The sequence below is a fragment of the Coregonus lavaretus genome (assembly GCF_964263955.1).
Source record: "Coregonus lavaretus genome assembly, chromosome: 13".
Taxonomy (NCBI): domain Eukaryota; kingdom Metazoa; phylum Chordata; class Actinopteri; order Salmoniformes; family Salmonidae; genus Coregonus; species Coregonus lavaretus.
The window spans coordinates 2288074-2306663 of NC_140000.1; the positions used below are offsets into that span (position 1 = coordinate 2288074).

At 47.6% G+C, this 18590-nt stretch overlaps 1 protein-coding gene across 1 annotated transcript in view; it reads left to right on the forward strand.

Annotated features, from left to right (window-relative positions):
- LOC311139281 (kinesin-like protein KIF13A) overlaps positions 1 to 18590 on the forward strand; it is a gene marked incomplete at its 5' end in the record, with an annotated part of 125731 nt that overhangs the window by 53483 nt on the left and 53658 nt on the right. Inside the window, 3 exons of the mRNA XM_084174167.1 lie at positions 13365 to 13498; positions 15789 to 15875; positions 16313 to 16494. Coding sequence (XP_084030293.1) covers positions 13365 to 13498; positions 15789 to 15875; positions 16313 to 16494 — 403 coding nt within the window. The remainder of the gene's footprint in view (positions 1 to 13364; positions 13499 to 15788; positions 15876 to 16312; positions 16495 to 18590) is intronic.

Here is an 18590-nt window from a genome sequence, read left to right on the forward strand (position 1 = left end):
ATCAGTAAAGTCAGTGCTAGTAACTATCAGTAAAGTCATTGCTGGTAACTATCAGGAAAGTCAGAGCTAGTAGCTATCAGTAAAGTCAGTGCTGGTAACTATCAGTAAAGTCAGAGCTAGTAGCTATCAGTAAAGTCAGTGCTAGTAACTATCAGTAAAGTCAGAGCTAGTAGCTATCAGTAAAGTCAGTGCTAGTAACTATCAGTAAAGTCAGAGCTAGTAGCTATCAGTAAAGTCAGTGCTAGTAACTATCAGTAAAGTCAGAGCCAGTAGCTATCAGTAAAGTCAGTGCTAGTAGCTATCAGTAAAGTCAGTGCTAGTAACTATCAGTAAAGTCAGAGCTAGTAACTATCAGTAAAGTCAGAGCTAGTAGCTATCAGTAAAGTCAGAGCCAGTAGCTATCAGTAAAGTCAGTGCTAGTAGCTATCAGTAAAGTCAGTGCTAGTAACTATCAGTAAAGTCAGTGCTAGTAGCTATCAGTAAAGTCAGTTTTAGTAGGGGGGAAAGTAAAGTGCGAGGGGGTGTGCAGTGGGATTATTTAAGATACTCTTTGAAGAGGATAGGGTTTCATACATACAGTACATATAGCAGTCAGCAAAGTCAGAGCTAGTAAGGGGGGAGGAAGAGTCGGGGGGCTGGGTTTCATACATAACATAGCTAACACTGACTGGCTGGCTGCTGCTGCATTCCAGATCATCTAGTCTGTGTAGTGGACAGTACAGTAGGATGATGCTAGCCTCTAGTCTGTGTAGTGGACAGTACAGTAGGATGATGCTAGCCTCTAGTCTGTGTAGTGGACAGTACCGTAGGATGATGCTAGCCTGTAGTCTGTGTAGTGGACAGTACAGTAGGATGATGCTAGCATGTAGTCTGTGTAGTGGACAGTACAGTAGGATGATGCTAGCCTCTAGTCTGTGTAGTGGACAGTACAGTAGGATGATGCTAGCCTCTAGTCTGTGTAGTGGACAGTACAGTAGGATGATGCTAGCCTCTAGTCTGTGTAGTGGACAGTACAGTAGGATGATGCTAGCCTCTAGTCTGTGTAGTGGACAGTACAGTAGGATGATGCTAGCCTCTAGTCTGTGTAGTGGACAGTACAGTAGGATGATGCTAGCCTGTAGTCTGTGTAGTGGACAGTACAGTAGGATGATGCTAGCCTGTAGTCTGTGTAGTGGACAGTACAGTAGGATGATGCTAGCCTCTAGTCTGTGTAGTGGACAGTACAGTAGGATGATGCTAGCCTCTAGTCTGTGTAGTGGACAGTACAGTAGGATGATGCTAGCCTCTAGTCTGTGTAGTGGACAGTACAGTAGGATGATGCTAGCCTCTAGTCTGTGTAGTAGACAGTACAGTAGGATGATGCTAGCCTCTAGTCTGTAGTTGACAGTACAGTAGGATGATGCTAGCCTCTAGTCTGTGTAGTGGACAGTACAGTAGGATGATGCTAGCCTCTAGTCTGTGTAGTAGACAGTACAGTAGGATGATGCTAGCCTCTAGTCTGTGTAGTTGACAGTACAGTAGGATGATGCTAGCCTGTAGTCTGTGTAGTGGACAGTGCAGTAGGATGATGCTAGCCTCTAGTCTGTGTAGTGGACAGTACAGTAGGATGATGCTAGCCTCTAGTCTGTGTAGTGGACAGTACAGTAGGATGATGCTAGCCTCTAGTCTGTGTAGTTGACAGTACAGTAGGATGATGCTATTCTGTAGTCTGTGTAGTGGACAGTACAGTAGGATGATGCTAGCCTCTAGTCTGTGTAGTGGACAGTACAGTAGGATGATGCTAGCCTGTAGTCTGTGTAGTGGACAGTACAGTAGGATGATGCTAGCCTCTAGTCTGTGTAGTGGACAGTACAGTAGGATGATGCTAGCCTGTAGTCTGTGTAGTGGACAGTATAGTAGGATGATGCTAGCCTCTAGTCTGTGTAGTGGACAGTATAGTAGGATGATGCTAGCCTCTAGTCTGTGTAGTGGACAGTACAGTAGGATGATGCTAGCCTCTAGTCTGTAGTTGACAGTACAGTAGGATGATGCTAGCCTCTAGTCTGTAGTTGACAGTACAGTAGGATGATGCTAGCCTCTAGTCTGTGTAGTGGACAGTACAGTAGGATGATGCTAGCCTCTAGTCTGTGTAGTGGACAGTACAGTAGGATGATGCTAGCCTCTAGTCTGTGTAGTTGACAGTACAGTAGGATGATGCTATTCTGTAGTCTGTGTAGTGGACAGTACAGTAGGATGATGCTAGCCTCTAGTCTGTGTAGTGGACAGTACAGTAGGATGATGCTAGCCTGTAGTCTGTGTAGTGGACAGTACAGTAGGATGATGCTAGCCTCTAGTCTGTGTAGTGGACAGTACAGTAGGATGATGCTAGCCTGTAGTCTGTGTAGTGGACAGTACAGTAGGATGATGCTAGCCTCTAGTCTGTGTAGTGGACAGTACAGTAGGATGATGCTAGCCTCTAGTCTGTGTAGTGGACAGTACAGTAGGATGATGCTAGCCTCTAGTCTGTGTAGTGGACAGTACAGTAGGATGATGCTAGCCTCTAGTCTGTAGTTGACAGTACAGTAGGATGATGCTAGCCTCTAGTCTGTAGTTGACAGTACAGTAGGATGATGCTAGCCTCTAGTCTATGTAGTGGACAGTATAGTAGGATGATGCTAGCCTCTAGTCTATGTAGTGGACAGTACAGTAGGATGATGCTAGCCTCTAGTCTGTGTAGTTGACAGTACAGTAGGATGATGCTAGCCTCTAGTCTGTGTAGTGGACAGTACAGTAGGGTGATGCTAGCCTCTAGTCTATGTAGTGGACAGTATAGTAGGATGATGCTAGCCTCTAGTCTATGTAGTGGACAGTACAGTAGGATGATGCTAGCCTCTAGTCTGTGTAGTGGACAGTATAGTAGGATGATGCTAGCCTCTAGTCTGTGTAGTGGACAGTACAGTAGGATGATGCTAGCCTCTAGTCTGTGTAGTTGACAGTACAGTAGGATGATGCTAGCCTCTAGTCTGTGTAGTGGACAGTACAGTAGGATGATGCTAGCCTCTAGTCTATGTAGTTGACAGTACAGTAGGATGATGCTAGCCTCTAGTCTGTGTAGTGGACAGTACAGTAGGGTGATGCTAGCCTCTAGTCTGTGTAGTTGACAGTACAGTAGGATGATGCTAGCCTCTAGTCTGTGTAGTGGACAGTACAGTAGGATGATGCTAGCCTCTAGTCATTAGTGGACAGTACAGTAGGATGATGCTAGCCTCTAGTCTATGTAGTTGACAGTACAGTAGGATGATGCTAGCCTCTAGTCTGTGTAGTGGACAGGACAGTAGGATGATGCAAGCCTCTAGTCTGTGTAGTGGACAGTACAGTAGGATGATGCTAGCCTCTAGTCTGTGTAGTGGACAGGACAGTAGGATGATGCTAGCATCTAGTCTATGTAGTGGACAGTATAGTAGGATGATGCTAGCCTCTAGTCTGTGTAGTGGACAGTACAGTAGGATGATGCTAGCCTCTAGTCTGTGTAGTGGACAGTACAGTAGGATGATGCTAGCCTCTAGTCTATGTAGTGGACAGTACAGTAGGATGATGCTAGCCTCTAGTCTGTGTAGTGGACAGTACAGTAGGATGATGCTAGCCTCTAGTCTGTGTAGTTGACAGTACAGTAGGATGATGCTAGCCTCTAGTCTGTGTAGTTGACAGTACAGTAGGATGATGCTAGCCTCTAGTCTGTGTAGTGGACAGTATAGTAGGGTGATGCTAGCCTCTAGTCTATGTAGTGGACAGTATAGTAGGATGATGCTAGCCTCTAGTCTGTGTAGTTGACAGTACAGTAGGATGATGCTAGCCTCTAGTCTGTGTAGTTGACAGTACAGTAGGATGATGCTAGCCTCTAGTCTGTGTAGTGGACAGTATAGTAGGGTGATGCTAGCCTCTAGTCTATGTAGTGGACAGTATAGTAGGATGATGCTAGCCTGTAGTTTGTAGTGGACAGGACAGTAGGATGATGCTAGCCTCTAGTCTGTGTAGTTGACAGTACCGTAGGATGATGCTAGCCTCTAGTCTGTGTAGTGGACAGGACAGTAGGATGATGCTAGCCTCTAGTCTATGTAGTGGACAGTATAGTAGGATGATGCTAGCCTCTAGTCTGTGTAGTGGACAGTACAGTAGGATGATGCTAGCCTCTAGTCTGTGTAGTTGACAGTACAGTAGGATGATGCTAGCCTCTAGTCTGTGTAGTGGACAGTACAGTAGGATGATGCTAGCCTCTAGTCTGTGTAGTGGACAGTACAGTAGGATGATGCTAGCCTCTAGTCTATGTAGTGGACAGTACAGTAGGATGATGCTAGCCTCTAGTCTGTGTAGTGGACAGTACAGTAGGATGATGCTAGCCTGTAGTCTTTAGTTGACAGTACAGTAGGATGATGCTAGCCTCTAGTCTGTGTAGTGGACAGTATAGTAGGATGATGCTAGCCTCTAGTCTATGTAGTGGACAGTATAGTAGGATGATGCTAGCCTCTAGTCTGTGTAGTGGACAGTACAGTAGGATGATGCTAGCCTGTAGTCTTTAGTTGACAGTACAGTAGGATGATGCTAGCCTGTAGTTTGTAGTGGACAGTACAGTAGGATGATGCTAGCCTCTAGTCTGTGTAGTGGACAGTACAGTAGGATGATGCTAGCCTCTAGTCTGTGTAGTGGACAGTACAGTAGGATGATGCTAGCCTCTAGTCTGTGTAGTGGACAGTACAGTAGGATGATGCTAGCCTCTAGTCTGTGTAGTTGACAGTACAGTAGGATGATGCTAGCCTGTAGTCTGTGTAGTGGACAGTACAGTAGGATGATGCTAGCCTCTAGTCTGTGTAGTGGACAGTACAGTAGGATGATGCTAGCCTCTAGTCTGTGTAGTGGACAGTACAGTAGGATGATGCTAGCCTCTAGTCTGTGTAGTGGACAGTACAGTAGGATGATGCTAGCCTCTAGTCTGTGTAGTAGACAGTACAGTAGGATGATGCTAGCCTCTAGTCTGTAGTTGACAGTACAGTAGGATGATGCTAGCCTCTAGTCTGTGTAGTGGACAGTACAGTAGGATGATGCTAGCCTCTAGTCTGTGTAGTAGACAGTACAGTAGGATGATGCTAGCCTCTAGTCTGTGTAGTTGACAGTACAGTAGGATGATGCTAGCCTGTAGTCTGTGTAGTGGACAGTGCAGTAGGATGATGCTAGCCTCTAGTCTGTGTAGTGGACAGTACAGTAGGATGATGCTAGCCTCTAGTCTGTGTAGTGGACAGTACAGTAGGATGATGCTAGCCTCTAGTCTGTGTAGTTGACAGTACAGTAGGATGATGCTATTCTGTAGTCTGTGTAGTGGACAGTACAGTAGGATGATGCTAGCCTCTAGTCTGTGTAGTGGACAGTACAGTAGGATGATGCTAGCCTGTAGTCTGTGTAGTGGACAGTACAGTAGGATGATGCTAGCCTCTAGTCTGTGTAGTGGACAGTACAGTAGGATGATGCTAGCCTGTAGTCTGTGTAGTGGACAGTATAGTAGGATGATGCTAGCCTCTAGTCTGTGTAGTGGACAGTATAGTAGGATGATGCTAGCCTCTAGTCTGTGTAGTGGACAGTACAGTAGGATGATGCTAGCCTCTAGTCTGTAGTTGACAGTACAGTAGGATGATGCTAGCCTCTAGTCTGTAGTTGACAGTACAGTAGGATGATGCTAGCCTCTAGTCTGTGTAGTGGACAGTACAGTAGGATGATGCTAGCCTCTAGTCTGTGTAGTGGACAGTACAGTAGGATGATGCTAGCCTCTAGTCTGTGTAGTTGACAGTACAGTAGGATGATGCTATTCTGTAGTCTGTGTAGTGGACAGTACAGTAGGATGATGCTAGCCTCTAGTCTGTGTAGTGGACAGTACAGTAGGATGATGCTAGCCTGTAGTCTGTGTAGTGGACAGTACAGTAGGATGATGCTAGCCTCTAGTCTGTGTAGTGGACAGTACAGTAGGATGATGCTAGCCTGTAGTCTGTGTAGTGGACAGTACAGTAGGATGATGCTAGCCTCTAGTCTGTGTAGTGGACAGTACAGTAGGATGATGCTAGCCTCTAGTCTGTGTAGTGGACAGTACAGTAGGATGATGCTAGCCTCTAGTCTGTGTAGTGGACAGTACAGTAGGATGATGCTAGCCTCTAGTCTGTAGTTGACAGTACAGTAGGATGATGCTAGCCTCTAGTCTGTAGTTGACAGTACAGTAGGATGATGCTAGCCTCTAGTCTATGTAGTGGACAGTATAGTAGGATGATGCTAGCCTCTAGTCTATGTAGTGGACAGTACAGTAGGATGATGCTAGCCTCTAGTCTGTGTAGTTGACAGTACAGTAGGATGATGCTAGCCTCTAGTCTGTGTAGTGGACAGTACAGTAGGGTGATGCTAGCCTCTAGTCTATGTAGTGGACAGTATAGTAGGATGATGCTAGCCTCTAGTCTGTGTAGTTGACAGTACAGTAGGATGATGCTAGCCTCTAGTCTGTGTAGTGGACAGTACAGTAGGATGATGCTAGCCTCTAGTCTATGTAGTTGACAGTACAGTAGGATGATGCTAGCCTCTAGTCTGTGTAGTGGACAGTACAGTAGGGTGATGCTAGCCTCTAGTCTGTGTAGTTGACAGTACAGTAGGATGATGCTAGCCTCTAGTCTGTGTAGTGGACAGTACAGTAGGATGATGCTAGCCTCTAGTCATTAGTGGACAGTACAGTAGGATGATGCTAGCCTCTAGTCTATGTAGTTGACAGTACAGTAGGATGATGCTAGCCTCTAGTCTGTGTAGTGGACAGGACAGTAGGATGATGCAAGCCTCTAGTCTGTGTAGTGGACAGTACAGTAGGATGATGCTAGCCTCTAGTCTGTGTAGTGGACAGGACAGTAGGATGATGCTAGCCTCTAGTCTATGTAGTGGACAGTATAGTAGGATGATGCTAGCCTCTAGTCTGTGTAGTGGACAGTACAGTAGGATGATGCTAGCCTCTAGTCTGTGTAGTGGACAGTACAGTAGGATGATGCTAGCCTCTAGTCTATGTAGTGGACAGTACAGTAGGATGATGCTAGCCTCTAGTCTGTGTAGTGGACAGTACAGTAGGATGATGCTAGCCTCTAGTCTGTGTAGTTGACAGTACAGTAGGATGATGCTAGCCTCTAGTCTGTGTAGTTGACAGTACAGTAGGATGATGCTAGCCTCTAGTCTGTAGTTGACAGTACAGTAGGATGATGCTAGCCTCTAGTCTGTGTAGTGGACAGTACAGTAGGATGATGCTAGCCTCTAGTCTGTGTAGTAGACAGTACAGTAGGATGATGCTAGCCTCTAGTCTGTGTAGTTGACAGTACAGTAGGATGATGCTAGCCTGTAGTCTGTGTAGTGGACAGTGCAGTAGGATGATGCTAGTCTCTAGTCTGTGTAGTGGACAGTACAGTAGGATGATGCTAGCCTCTAGTCTGTGTAGTGGACAGTACAGTAGGATGATGCTAGCCTCTAGTCTGTGTAGTTGACAGTACAGTAGGATGATGCTATTCTGTAGTCTGTGTAGTGGACAGTACAGTAGGATGATGCTAGCCTCTAGTCTGTGTAGTGGACAGTACAGTAGGATGATGCTAGCCTGTAGTCTGTGTAGTGGACAGTACAGTAGGATGATGCTAGCCTCTAGTCTGTGTAGTGGACAGTACAGTAGGATGATGCTAGCCTGTAGTCTGTGTAGTGGACAGTATAGTAGGATGATGCTAGCCTCTAGTCTGTGTAGTGGACAGTATAGTAGGATGATGCTAGCCTCTAGTCTGTGTAGTGGACAGTACAGTAGGATGATGCTAGCCTCTAGTCTGTAGTTGACAGTACAGTAGGATGATGCTAGCCTCTAGTCTGTAGTTGACAGTACAGTAGGATGATGCTAGCCTCTAGTCTGTGTAGTGGACAGTACAGTAGGATGATGCTAGCCTCTAGTCTGTGTAGTGGACAGTACAGTAGGATGATGCTAGCCTCTAGTCTGTGTAGTTGACAGTACAGTAGGATGATGCTATTCTGTAGTCTGTGTAGTGGACAGTACAGTAGGATGATGCTAGCCTCTAGTCTGTGTAGTGGACAGTACAGTAGGATGATGCTAGCCTGTAGTCTGTGTAGTGGACAGTACAGTAGGATGATGCTAGCCTCTAGTCTGTGTAGTGGACAGTACAGTAGGATGATGCTAGCCTGTAGTCTGTGTAGTGGACAGTACAGTAGGATGATGCTAGCCTCTAGTCTGTGTAGTGGACAGTACAGTAGGATGATGCTAGCCTCTAGTCTGTGTAGTGGACAGTACAGTAGGATGATGCTAGCCTCTAGTCTGTGTAGTGGACAGTACAGTAGGATGATGCTAGCCTCTAGTCTGTAGTTGACAGTACAGTAGGATGATGCTAGCCTCTAGTCTGTAGTTGACAGTACAGTAGGATGATGCTAGCCTCTAGTCTATGTAGTGGACAGTATAGTAGGATGATGCTAGCCTCTAGTCTATGTAGTGGACAGTACAGTAGGATGATGCTAGCCTCTAGTCTGTGTAGTTGACAGTACAGTAGGATGATGCTAGCCTCTAGTCTGTGTAGTGGACAGTACAGTAGGGTGATGCTAGCCTCTAGTCTATGTAGTGGACAGTATAGTAGGATGATGCTAGCCTCTAGTCTGTGTAGTTGACAGTACAGTAGGATGATGCTAGCCTCTAGTCTGTGTAGTGGACAGTACAGTAGGATGATGCTAGCCTCTAGTCTATGTAGTTGACAGTACAGTAGGATGATGCTAGCCTCTAGTCTGTGTAGTGGACAGTACAGTAGGGTGATGCTAGCCTCTAGTCTGTGTAGTTGACAGTACAGTAGGATGATGCTAGCCTCTAGTCTGTGTAGTGGACAGTACAGTAGGATGATGCTAGCCTCTAGTCATTAGTGGACAGTACAGTAGGATGATGCTAGCCTCTAGTCTATGTAGTTGACAGTACAGTAGGATGATGCTAGCCTCTAGTCTGTGTAGTGGACAGGACAGTAGGATGATGCAAGCCTCTAGTCTGTGTAGTGGACAGTACAGTAGGATGATGCTAGCCTCTAGTCTTTTTTAGTGGACAGGACAGTAGGATGATGCTAGCCTCTAGTCTATGTAGTGGACAGTATAGTAGGATGATGCTAGCCTCTAGTCTGTGTAGTGGACAGTACAGTAGGATGATGCTAGCCTCTAGTCTGTGTAGTGGACAGTACAGTAGGATGATGCTAGCCTCTAGTCTATGTAGTGGACAGTACAGTAGGATGATGCTAGCCTCTAGTCTGTGTAGTGGACAGTACAGTAGGATGATGCTAGCCTCTAGTCTGTGTAGTTGACAGTACAGTAGGATGATGCTAGCCTCTAGTCTGTGTAGTTGACAGTACAGTAGGATGATGCTAGCCTCTAGTCTGTGTAGTGGACAGTATAGTAGGGTGATGCTAGCCTCTAGTCTATGTAGTGGACAGTATAGTAGGATGATGCTAGCCTGTAGTTTGTAGTGGACAGGACAGTAGGATGATGCTAGCCTCTAGTCTGTGTAGTTGACAGTACCGTAGGATGATGCTAGCCTCTAGTCTGTGTAGTGGACAGGACAGTAGGATGATGCTAGCCTCTAGTCTATGTAGTGGACAGTATAGTAGGATGATGCTAGCCTCTAGTCTGTGTAGTGGACAGTACAGTAGGATGATGCTAGCCTCTAGTCTGTGTAGTTGACAGTACAGTAGGATGATGCTAGCCTCTAGTCTGTGTAGTGGACAGTACAGTAGGATGATGCTAGCCTCTAGTCTGTGTAGTGGACAGTACAGTAGGATGATGCTAGCCTCTAGTCTATGTAGTGGACAGTACAGTAGGATGATGCTAGCCTCTAGTCTGTGTAGTGGACAGTACAGTAGGATGATGCTAGCCTGTAGTCTTTAGTTGACAGTACAGTAGGATGATGCTAGCCTCTAGTCTGTGTAGTGGACAGTATAGTAGGATGATGCTAGCCTCTAGTCTATGTAGTGGACAGTATAGTAGGATGATGCTAGCCTCTAGTCTGTGTAGTGGACAGTACAGTAGGATGATGCTAGCCTGTAGTCTTTAGTTGACAGTACAGTAGGATGATGCTAGCCTGTAGTTTGTAGTGGACAGTACAGTAGGATGATGCTAGCCTCTAGTCTGTGTAGTGGACAGTACAGTAGGATGATGCTAGCCTCTAGTCTGTGTAGTGGACAGTACAGTAGGATGATGCTAGCCTCTAGTCTGTGTAGTGGACAGTACAGTAGGATGATGCTAGCCTCTAGTCTGTGTAGTTGACAGTACAGTAGGATGATGCTAGCCTCTAGTCTGTGTAGTGGACAGTACAGTAGGAAAATGCTAGCCTCTAGTCTGTGTAGTGGACAGTACAGTAGGATGATGCTAGCCTCTAGTCTATGTAGTGGACAGTACCGTAGGATGATGCTAGCCTCTAGTCTGTGTAGTGGACAGTACAGTAGGATGATGCTAGCCTCTAGTCTGTAGTTGACAGTACAGTAGGATGATGCTAGCCTGAAGAAGGCACCCTCTCAGACACCCTGAAGAAGGCACAGTGATACCGAAACGTTGCTGTTTTACCCTATAAATGACTGGGAGTGTATATATAGAGTGTGGACTCTCTTTATGTATTTTTATAGCTTCCAGTTTATTCCCCGTTAGTTTGCACTTCTACACTAAATCATTTCTCTGAGTGTGCGCCAGCTCATGCTTTTTATTGAGCTAACATGCCATAGAATGTTGAAGTGTCATGTAAATGCATCATAATGCAGGAATTGCATTGGCCCAGCTCTCTAAGTACAGGGCTCTGGTGTACACTACAATAGGATGACGCTATGAGAACAGAGGAAAGGAAAGGGAGTGGGCACATGGAGTCACAGCGCTGACAGACAACTGGCTCAGTGGCTGAGAGGAACAGAGAGAGAGAGACTGAGGCTGCGTCCCAAACGGCACCCTATTCCCTATACTGTATAGGGAGAGCGAGAGAGAGCAGATGGGCAGGGAGAGAGAGAGAGAGAGAGAGCAGAGGGGCAGGGAGAGAGAGAGCAGAGGGGCAGGGAGAGAGAGAGAGAGAGCAGAGGGGCAGGGAGAGAGAGAGAGAGAGAGAGAGAGAGAGAGAGAGAGAGAGAGAGCAGAGGGGCAGGGAGAGAGAGAGAGAGAGAGAGAGAGCAGAGGGGCAGGGAGAGAGAGAGAGAGAGAGAGAGCAGAGGGGCAGGGAGAGAGAGAGAGAGAGAGAGAGAGAGAGAGAGAGAGAGCAGAGGGGCAGGGAGAGAGAGAGAGAGAGAGAGAGAGCAGAGGGGCAGGGAGAGCGAGAGAGAGCAGACGGGCAGGGAGAGAGAGAGAGAGCGAGAGAGAGAGAGCAGAGGGGCAGGGAGAGAGAGAGAGAGAGCAGAGGGGCAGAGAGAGAGAGAGAGAGCAGACGGGCAGGGAGAGAGAGAGAGAGAGAGCAGAGGGGCAGAGAGAGAGAGAGAGAGCAGAGGGGCAGAGAGAGAGAGAGAGAGCAGAGGGGCAGGGAGAGAGAGAGAGAGAGCAGAGGGGCAGGGAGAGAGAGAGCAGAGGGGCAGAGAGAGAGAGAGAGAGCAGAGGGGCAGAGAGAGAGAGAGAGCAGAGGGGCAGGGAGAGAGCGAGAGAGAGAGAGAGAGCAGTGGGCCAGGGAGAGAGAGAGAGAGAGAGAGAGAGCAAAGGGGCAGGGAGAGAGAGAGAGAGAGTGAGAGGGGGGGGGCAGGGAGAGAGAGAGAGAGCAGAGGGGCAGGGAGAGAGAGAGAGAGCAGAGGGGCAGGGAGAGAGAGAGAGAGAGAGAGAGCAAAGGGGCAGGGAGAGAGAGAGAGAGAGCGAGAGCAGAGGGGCAGGGAGAGAGAGAGAGCAGAGGGGCAGGGAGAGAGAGAGAGCAGAGGGGCAGGGAGAGAGAGAGAGAGAGCGAGAGCAGAGGGGCAGGGAGAGAGAGAGAGCAGAGGGGCAGGGAGAGAGAGAGAGCAGAGGGGCAGGGAGAGAGAGAGAGCAGAGGGGCAGGGAGAGAGAGAGAGCAGAGGGGCAGGGAGAGAGAGAGAGAGAGCAGAGGGGCAGGGGGGGAGAGAGAGCAGAGGGGCAGGGAGAGAGAGAGAGCAGAGGGGCAGGGAGAGAGACAGAGACAGAGAGCAGAGGGGCAGGGAGAGAGAGAGAGAGTGGGAAACTTCTGAGTGTAATGTTTACTGTTAATATTTATTGTTTATTTCACTTTTGTTTACTATCTACTTCACTTGCTTTGGCAATGTTAACACACGTTTCCCATGCCAATAAAGCCCTTAAATTGAAATTGAAAATTGAATTGAGAGACAGAGGGGCAGGGGGAGAGAGAGAGAGAGAGAGCGGAGGGCCAGGGAGAGAGAGAGAGACAGAGAGCGGAGGGCCAGGGAGAGAGAGAGAGACAGAGAGCGGAGGGGCAGGGTGAGAGAGAGAGTGAGAGAGAGAGAGGGGCAGGGGCAGGGAGAGATAGACAGAGAGCGGAGGGGCAGGGAGAGAGAGAGAGACAGAGGGGCAGGGTGAGAGACAGAGAGCGGAGGGGCAGGTAGGGAGACAGAGAGCGGAGGGGCAGGGTGAGGCATGTGAGACAGCAGCCAAGCCTCCTCCAGACCTCCAGAACAACAGGTCTGTGTCTGGGCCCCGGCCGGGACGGCTAGCCTGCCTTGCATACCAGTGTGGAATGACACCCACACACACACACACACACACACATATAATGGAATGAACAAGAGACTGACTTACTTGGGTTATGTTAAGGAGCTGATGCAGCTGCAGGAGTGAAGGAGTGTCGGACATCCTCTGGAAGTGGGATGTTTGTTTAACTACGCCCACTCTGTGATGAGAGAGGGGAAGAGAATGGGAGAGAGAGAGAGAAGGGGAGAGGGAGAGTTGGAGTGGACAGCAATCAGCTTTTTCACTGACCTTACTAAGTGATTCACTAACTTAGCTCTTGTTTAGTATCTTGTTCCCCGTTGATGAAAGGAGAAAGGTATTGTAGCAGCTTGAAATGGCCTCATGATATCAGTGGGGAAGTAATGCCATAATATCAACATAAGTGGTGAAATATTCTAGTGTCTGTGTGCCTGTGGGGGAAAGTGGATTGCAGTCTGTTTCATCAGATCAGATGTTAACCTACCATTGGATGAAAGTAGGGCCTGGCCCACATGAATCATATGAAATCTTCATCATCTCCTCATCATCTCTCTTTGTGTGTGTGTGTGTGCGTGTGCGTGTGTGTGCATGTGCGTGCGTGCGTGTGCGTGTGTGTGTGTGTGTGTGTGTGTGTGTGTGTGTGTGTGTGTGTGTGTGTGTGTGTGTGTGTGTAGGAACACACGTGTGTGGGTGCAGACACATCTCAGGACATCCAGCTCTTTGGGATCGGTATCCAGGCAGAGCACTGTGTGTTGGAGATCAGCCCAGACGGGGGGGAGGTTACCCTCACACCCATTGAGAATGCCAGGTGAGCTAACGCACACAGACACACACACACACACACACACACACACACACACACACACACACACAGACACACATACACACAGGCACACACACAGTATGCTCACACACACGCACACCCTGCTACTCCTCATGGATGAGTGAACTGGACCTGACTGGAGTTTCTCATGACCTCATAGCTGAGGTATTTCTGATGTCAGCCTCCTGCTTCAATATCAAACATACCCCCTCCCTGCCTCCCTCCCTCCCTCCCCCATAACAGCATACACAAGGTGTGTCCCAAATGGCACACTATTCCCTATGTAGTGCTTTGGGGGCGAAGCCAAGACTGTTATATAGTCTTTACTGTTGGTGGTGATAGGAGGATATCTCATAGATAGTCTTTACTGTTGGTGGTGGTGATATGAGGATATCTCATAGATACTCTTTACTGTTGGTGGTGATAGGAGGATATCTCATAGATAGTCTTTACTGTTGGTGGTGATAGGAGGATATCTCATAGATACTCTTTACTGTTGGTGGTGATAGGAGGATATCTCATAGATAGTCTTTACTGTTGGTGGTGATAGGAGGATATCTCATAGATACTCTTTACTGTTGGTGGTGATAGGAGGATATCTCATAGATACTCTTTACTGTTGGTGGTGATAGGAGGATATCTCATAGATACTCTTTACTGTTGGTGGTGATAGGAGGATATCTCATAGATAGTCTTTACTGTTGGTGGTGATATGAGGATATCTCATAGGTAGTCTTTACTATTGGTGGTGATAGGAGGATATCTCATAGATAGTATTTACTGTTGGTGGTGATAGGAGGATATCTCATAGATAGTCTTTACTGTTGGTGGGTGATAGGAGGATATCTCATAGATAGTATTTACTGTTGGTGGTGATATGAGGATATCTCATAGATAGTCTTTACTGTTGGTGGTGATATGAGGATATATCATAGAAAGTCTTTACTGTTGGTGGGTGATAGGAGGATATCTCATAGATAGTATTTTTACTGTTGGTGGTGATAGGAGGATATCTCATAGATAGTCTTTACTGTTGGTGGTGATAGGAGGATATCTCATAGATAGTCTTTACTGTTGGTGGTGATATGAGGATATCTCATAGGTAGTCTTTACTGTTGGTGGTGATAGGAGGATATCTCATAGATAGTCTTTACTGTTGGTGGTGATAGGAGGATATCTCATAGATAGTCTTTACTGTTGGTGGTGATAGGAGGATATCTCATAGATAGTCTTTACTGTTGGTGGTGATAGGAGGATATCTCATAGATAGTCTTTACTGTTGGTGGTGATAGGAGGATATCTCATAGATAGTCTTTACTGTTGGTGGTGATAGGAGGATATCTCATAGATAGTCTTTACTGTTGGTGGTGATAGGAGGATATCTCATAGGTAGTCTTTACTGTTGGTGGTGATATGAGGATATCTCATAGATAGTCTTTACTGTTGGTGGTGATAGGAGGATATCTCATAGATAGTCTTTACTGTTGGTGGTGATAGGAGGATATCTCATAGGTAGTCTTTACTGTTGGTGGTGATAGGAGGATATCTCATAGATAGTCTTTACTGTTGGTGGTGATAGGAGGATATCTCATAGATAGTCTTTACTGTTGGTGGTGATAGGAGGATATCTCATAGATAGTCTTTACTGTTGGTGGTGATAGGAGGATATCTCATAGATAGTCTTTACTGTTGGTGGTGATAGGAGGATATCTCATAGATAGTCTTTACTGTTGGTGGTGATAGGAGGATATCTCATAGATAGTCTTTACTGTTGGTGGTGATAGGAGGATATCTCATAGATAGTCTTTACTGTTGGTGGTGATAGGAGGATATCTCATAGATAGTCTTTACTGTTGGTGGTGATAGGAGGATATCTCATAGATAGTCTTTACTGTTGGTGGTGATAGGAGGATATCTCATAGATAGTCTTTACTGTTGGTGGTGATAGGAGGATATCTCATAGATAGTCTTTACTGTTGGTGGTGATAGGAGGATATCTCATAGATAGTCTTTACTGTTGGTGGTGATAGGAGGATATCTCATAGATAGTCTTTACTGTTGGTGGTGATAGGAGGATATCTCATAGATAGTTTTTACTGTTGGTGGTGATAGGAGGATATCTCATAGATAGTCTTTACTGTTGGTGGTGATAGGAGGATATTTGATGTGCTGTATTGTTTACTGTGTGGAAGAGGAGGTACAGTAGGATGGGATGTCTACTCCCACAACTCACCTCAATATGACATCATCAGACTGTATTGTTCTGCTCCAACAGAACCTGTGTGAATGGAACCATGACTGAGTCCTTGGTCCACCTGTGGCATGGAGACCGTATATTATGGGGCAACAACCACTTCTTCAGGTGAGGAGTTTCTCTTCAGAACATATGAACACATAATGGACAAAGTTAACCAGAGACTAACAAAATGTTTAGCTAGCTGCAGCCTGCACTAATGTGAACTGAGAGTTCAACTCCCCTGTGTACAGTACAGTACTTGAATAAGGTATGTTAGTGATGGTCTGGAACAAAAGCCAGCACAGCCAGTATCTCTCCAGGACCGGAGTCTTAGAACCATGATCTAAGTTATTAACCAGCCGCCGGGTAACTTTCCCAATATTTCCAGGTTTTCCAGAAATCCTGGTTGTAAGATTTCCAAAATCAGCAGGATATCCGGAATCCTCCAACCAGGATTTCTGGAAAACCTGAGAATTTAGGGAAAGTTACTGGAATTGTGACACCCTTTAGCTGCCACATATGCAGTAGAAGCAGGAAGTGAGTGTAAATCCTGTGTGTTGTAGGATAAACCTGCCTGGGCGTAAGAGGCGTGAGCGTCTGAAGGAGCTGGAGAGGGAGCGTGCGTCCCCCAGGGAGAGCTTTGTAGAGGTGGACGTAGAGACAGCCAGCGAGGCCTCCTCTGAACAGGACTACAGCTATGAGTTCGCCCAGATGGAGGTCATGATGAAGACCCTGGGAAACAACGGTATGTATGATAACTTCTGTAACGCCGAACTAGGTTTTATTGAAATCCCATTTGAAAGATTCCCGGATTTTCAGTTTATTCCCTCTAGATTCCGGTAATCTTCCAACCGGGATTTCTAGAAAATGTGGGAGTTTTGGGAAAATTACTGGAATTTTGCAACACTATATTCAACGATATACACAGTGTTGCGTTAGCACTGCAGGTATGAACTGGATGATTCCCGGAAAGAGCTCCATGGCCTCTCCTCTTCAACCCCGACACCAGAAGTTTATTTTAGAGCCACTTGACTTGCGCTGGAGGACACTAGTCTCCCTCTAGGGTAGCCGTGGGACACTAGTCTCCCTCTAGGGTAGCTGTGGGACACTATTCTCCCTCTAGGGTAGCCGTGGGACACTAGTCTCCCTCTAGGGTAGCTGTGGGACACTAGTCTCCCTCTAGGGTAGCTGTGGGACACTAGTCTCCCTCTAGGGTAGCTGTGGGACACTAGTCTCCCTCTAGGGTAGCTGTGGGACACTAGTCTCCCTCTAGGGTAGCCGTGGGACACTAGTCTCCCTCTAGGGTAGCTGTGGGACACTAGTCTCCCTCTAGGGTAGCTGTGGGACACTAGTCTCCCTCTAGGGTAGCTGTGGGACACTAGTCTCCCTCTAGGGTAGCCGTGGGACACTAGTCTCCCTCTAGGGTAGCTGTGGGACACTAGTCTCCCTCTAGGGTAGCTGTGGGACACTAGTCTCCCTCTAGGGTAGCTGTGGGACACTAGTCTCCCTCTAGGGTAGCCGTGGGACACTAGTCTCCCTCTAGGGTAGCTGTGGGACACTAGTCTCCCTCTAGGGTAGCCGTGGGACACTAGTCTCCCTCTAGGGTAGCTGTGGGACACTAGTCTCCCTCTAGGGTAGCTGTGGGACACTAGTCTCCCTCTAGGGTAGCCGTGGGACACTAGTCTCCCTCTAGGGTAGCTGTGGGACACTAGTCTCCCTCTAGGGTAGCCGTGGGACACTAGTCTCCCTCTAGGGTAGCTGTGGGACACTAGTCTCCCTCTAGGGTAGCCGTGGGACACTAGTCTCCCTCTAGGGTAGCTGTGGGACACTAGTCTCCCTCTAGGGTAGCTGTGGGACACTAGTCTCCCTCTAGGGTAGCTGTGGGACACTAGTCTCCCTCTAGGGTAGCTGTGGGACACTAGTCTCCCTCTAGGGTAGCTGTGGGACACTAGTCTCCCTCTAGGGTAGCTGTGGGACACTAGTCTCCCTCTAGGGTAGCTGTGGGACACTAGTCTCCCTCTAGGGTAGCTGTGGGACACTAGTCTCCCTCTAGGGTAGCCGTGGGACACTAGTCTCCCTCTACGGTAGCTGTGGGACACTAGTCTCCCTCTAGGGTAGCCGTGGGACACTAGTCTCCCTCTAGGGTAGCTGTGGGACACTAGTCTCCCTCTAGGGTAGCCGTGGGACACTAGTCTCCCTCTAGGGTAGCTGTGGGACACTAGTCTCCCTCTAGGGTAGCTGTGGGACACTAGTCTCCCTCTAGGGTAGCCGTGGGACACTAGTCTCCCTCTAGGGTAGCTGTGGGACACTAGTCTCCCTCTAGGGTAGCTGTGGGACACTAGTCTCCCTCTAGGGTAGCTGTGGGACACTAGTCTCCCTCTAGGGTAGCTGTGGGACACTAGTCTCCCTCTAGGGTAGCTGTGGGACACTAGTCTCCCTCTAGGGTAGCTGTGGGACACTAGTCTCCCTCTAGGGTAGCCGTGGGACACTAGTCTCCCTCTAGGGTAGCCATGGGACACTAGTCTCCCTCTAGGGTAGCTGTGGGACACAGCTGGCCTCTCCTCTCTCTCCTCTCTTTCCCTGTGATGCAGCCGTTATGTTACACAAGCTGTCTCGTGTGTGTGTGTGTATTTGTCATGCCCCTGTTCTGTTCACATTAGGTGGGATGACCTGCAGCCTTGCACCTGCTCTGTGGGAGAGGCTGCTATCCCACTACTACACACACACACCACTACACACACACACCACTACACACACACACCACTACACTACACACACACACCACTACACACACACACCACTACACACACACACCACTACACTACACACACACACCACTAC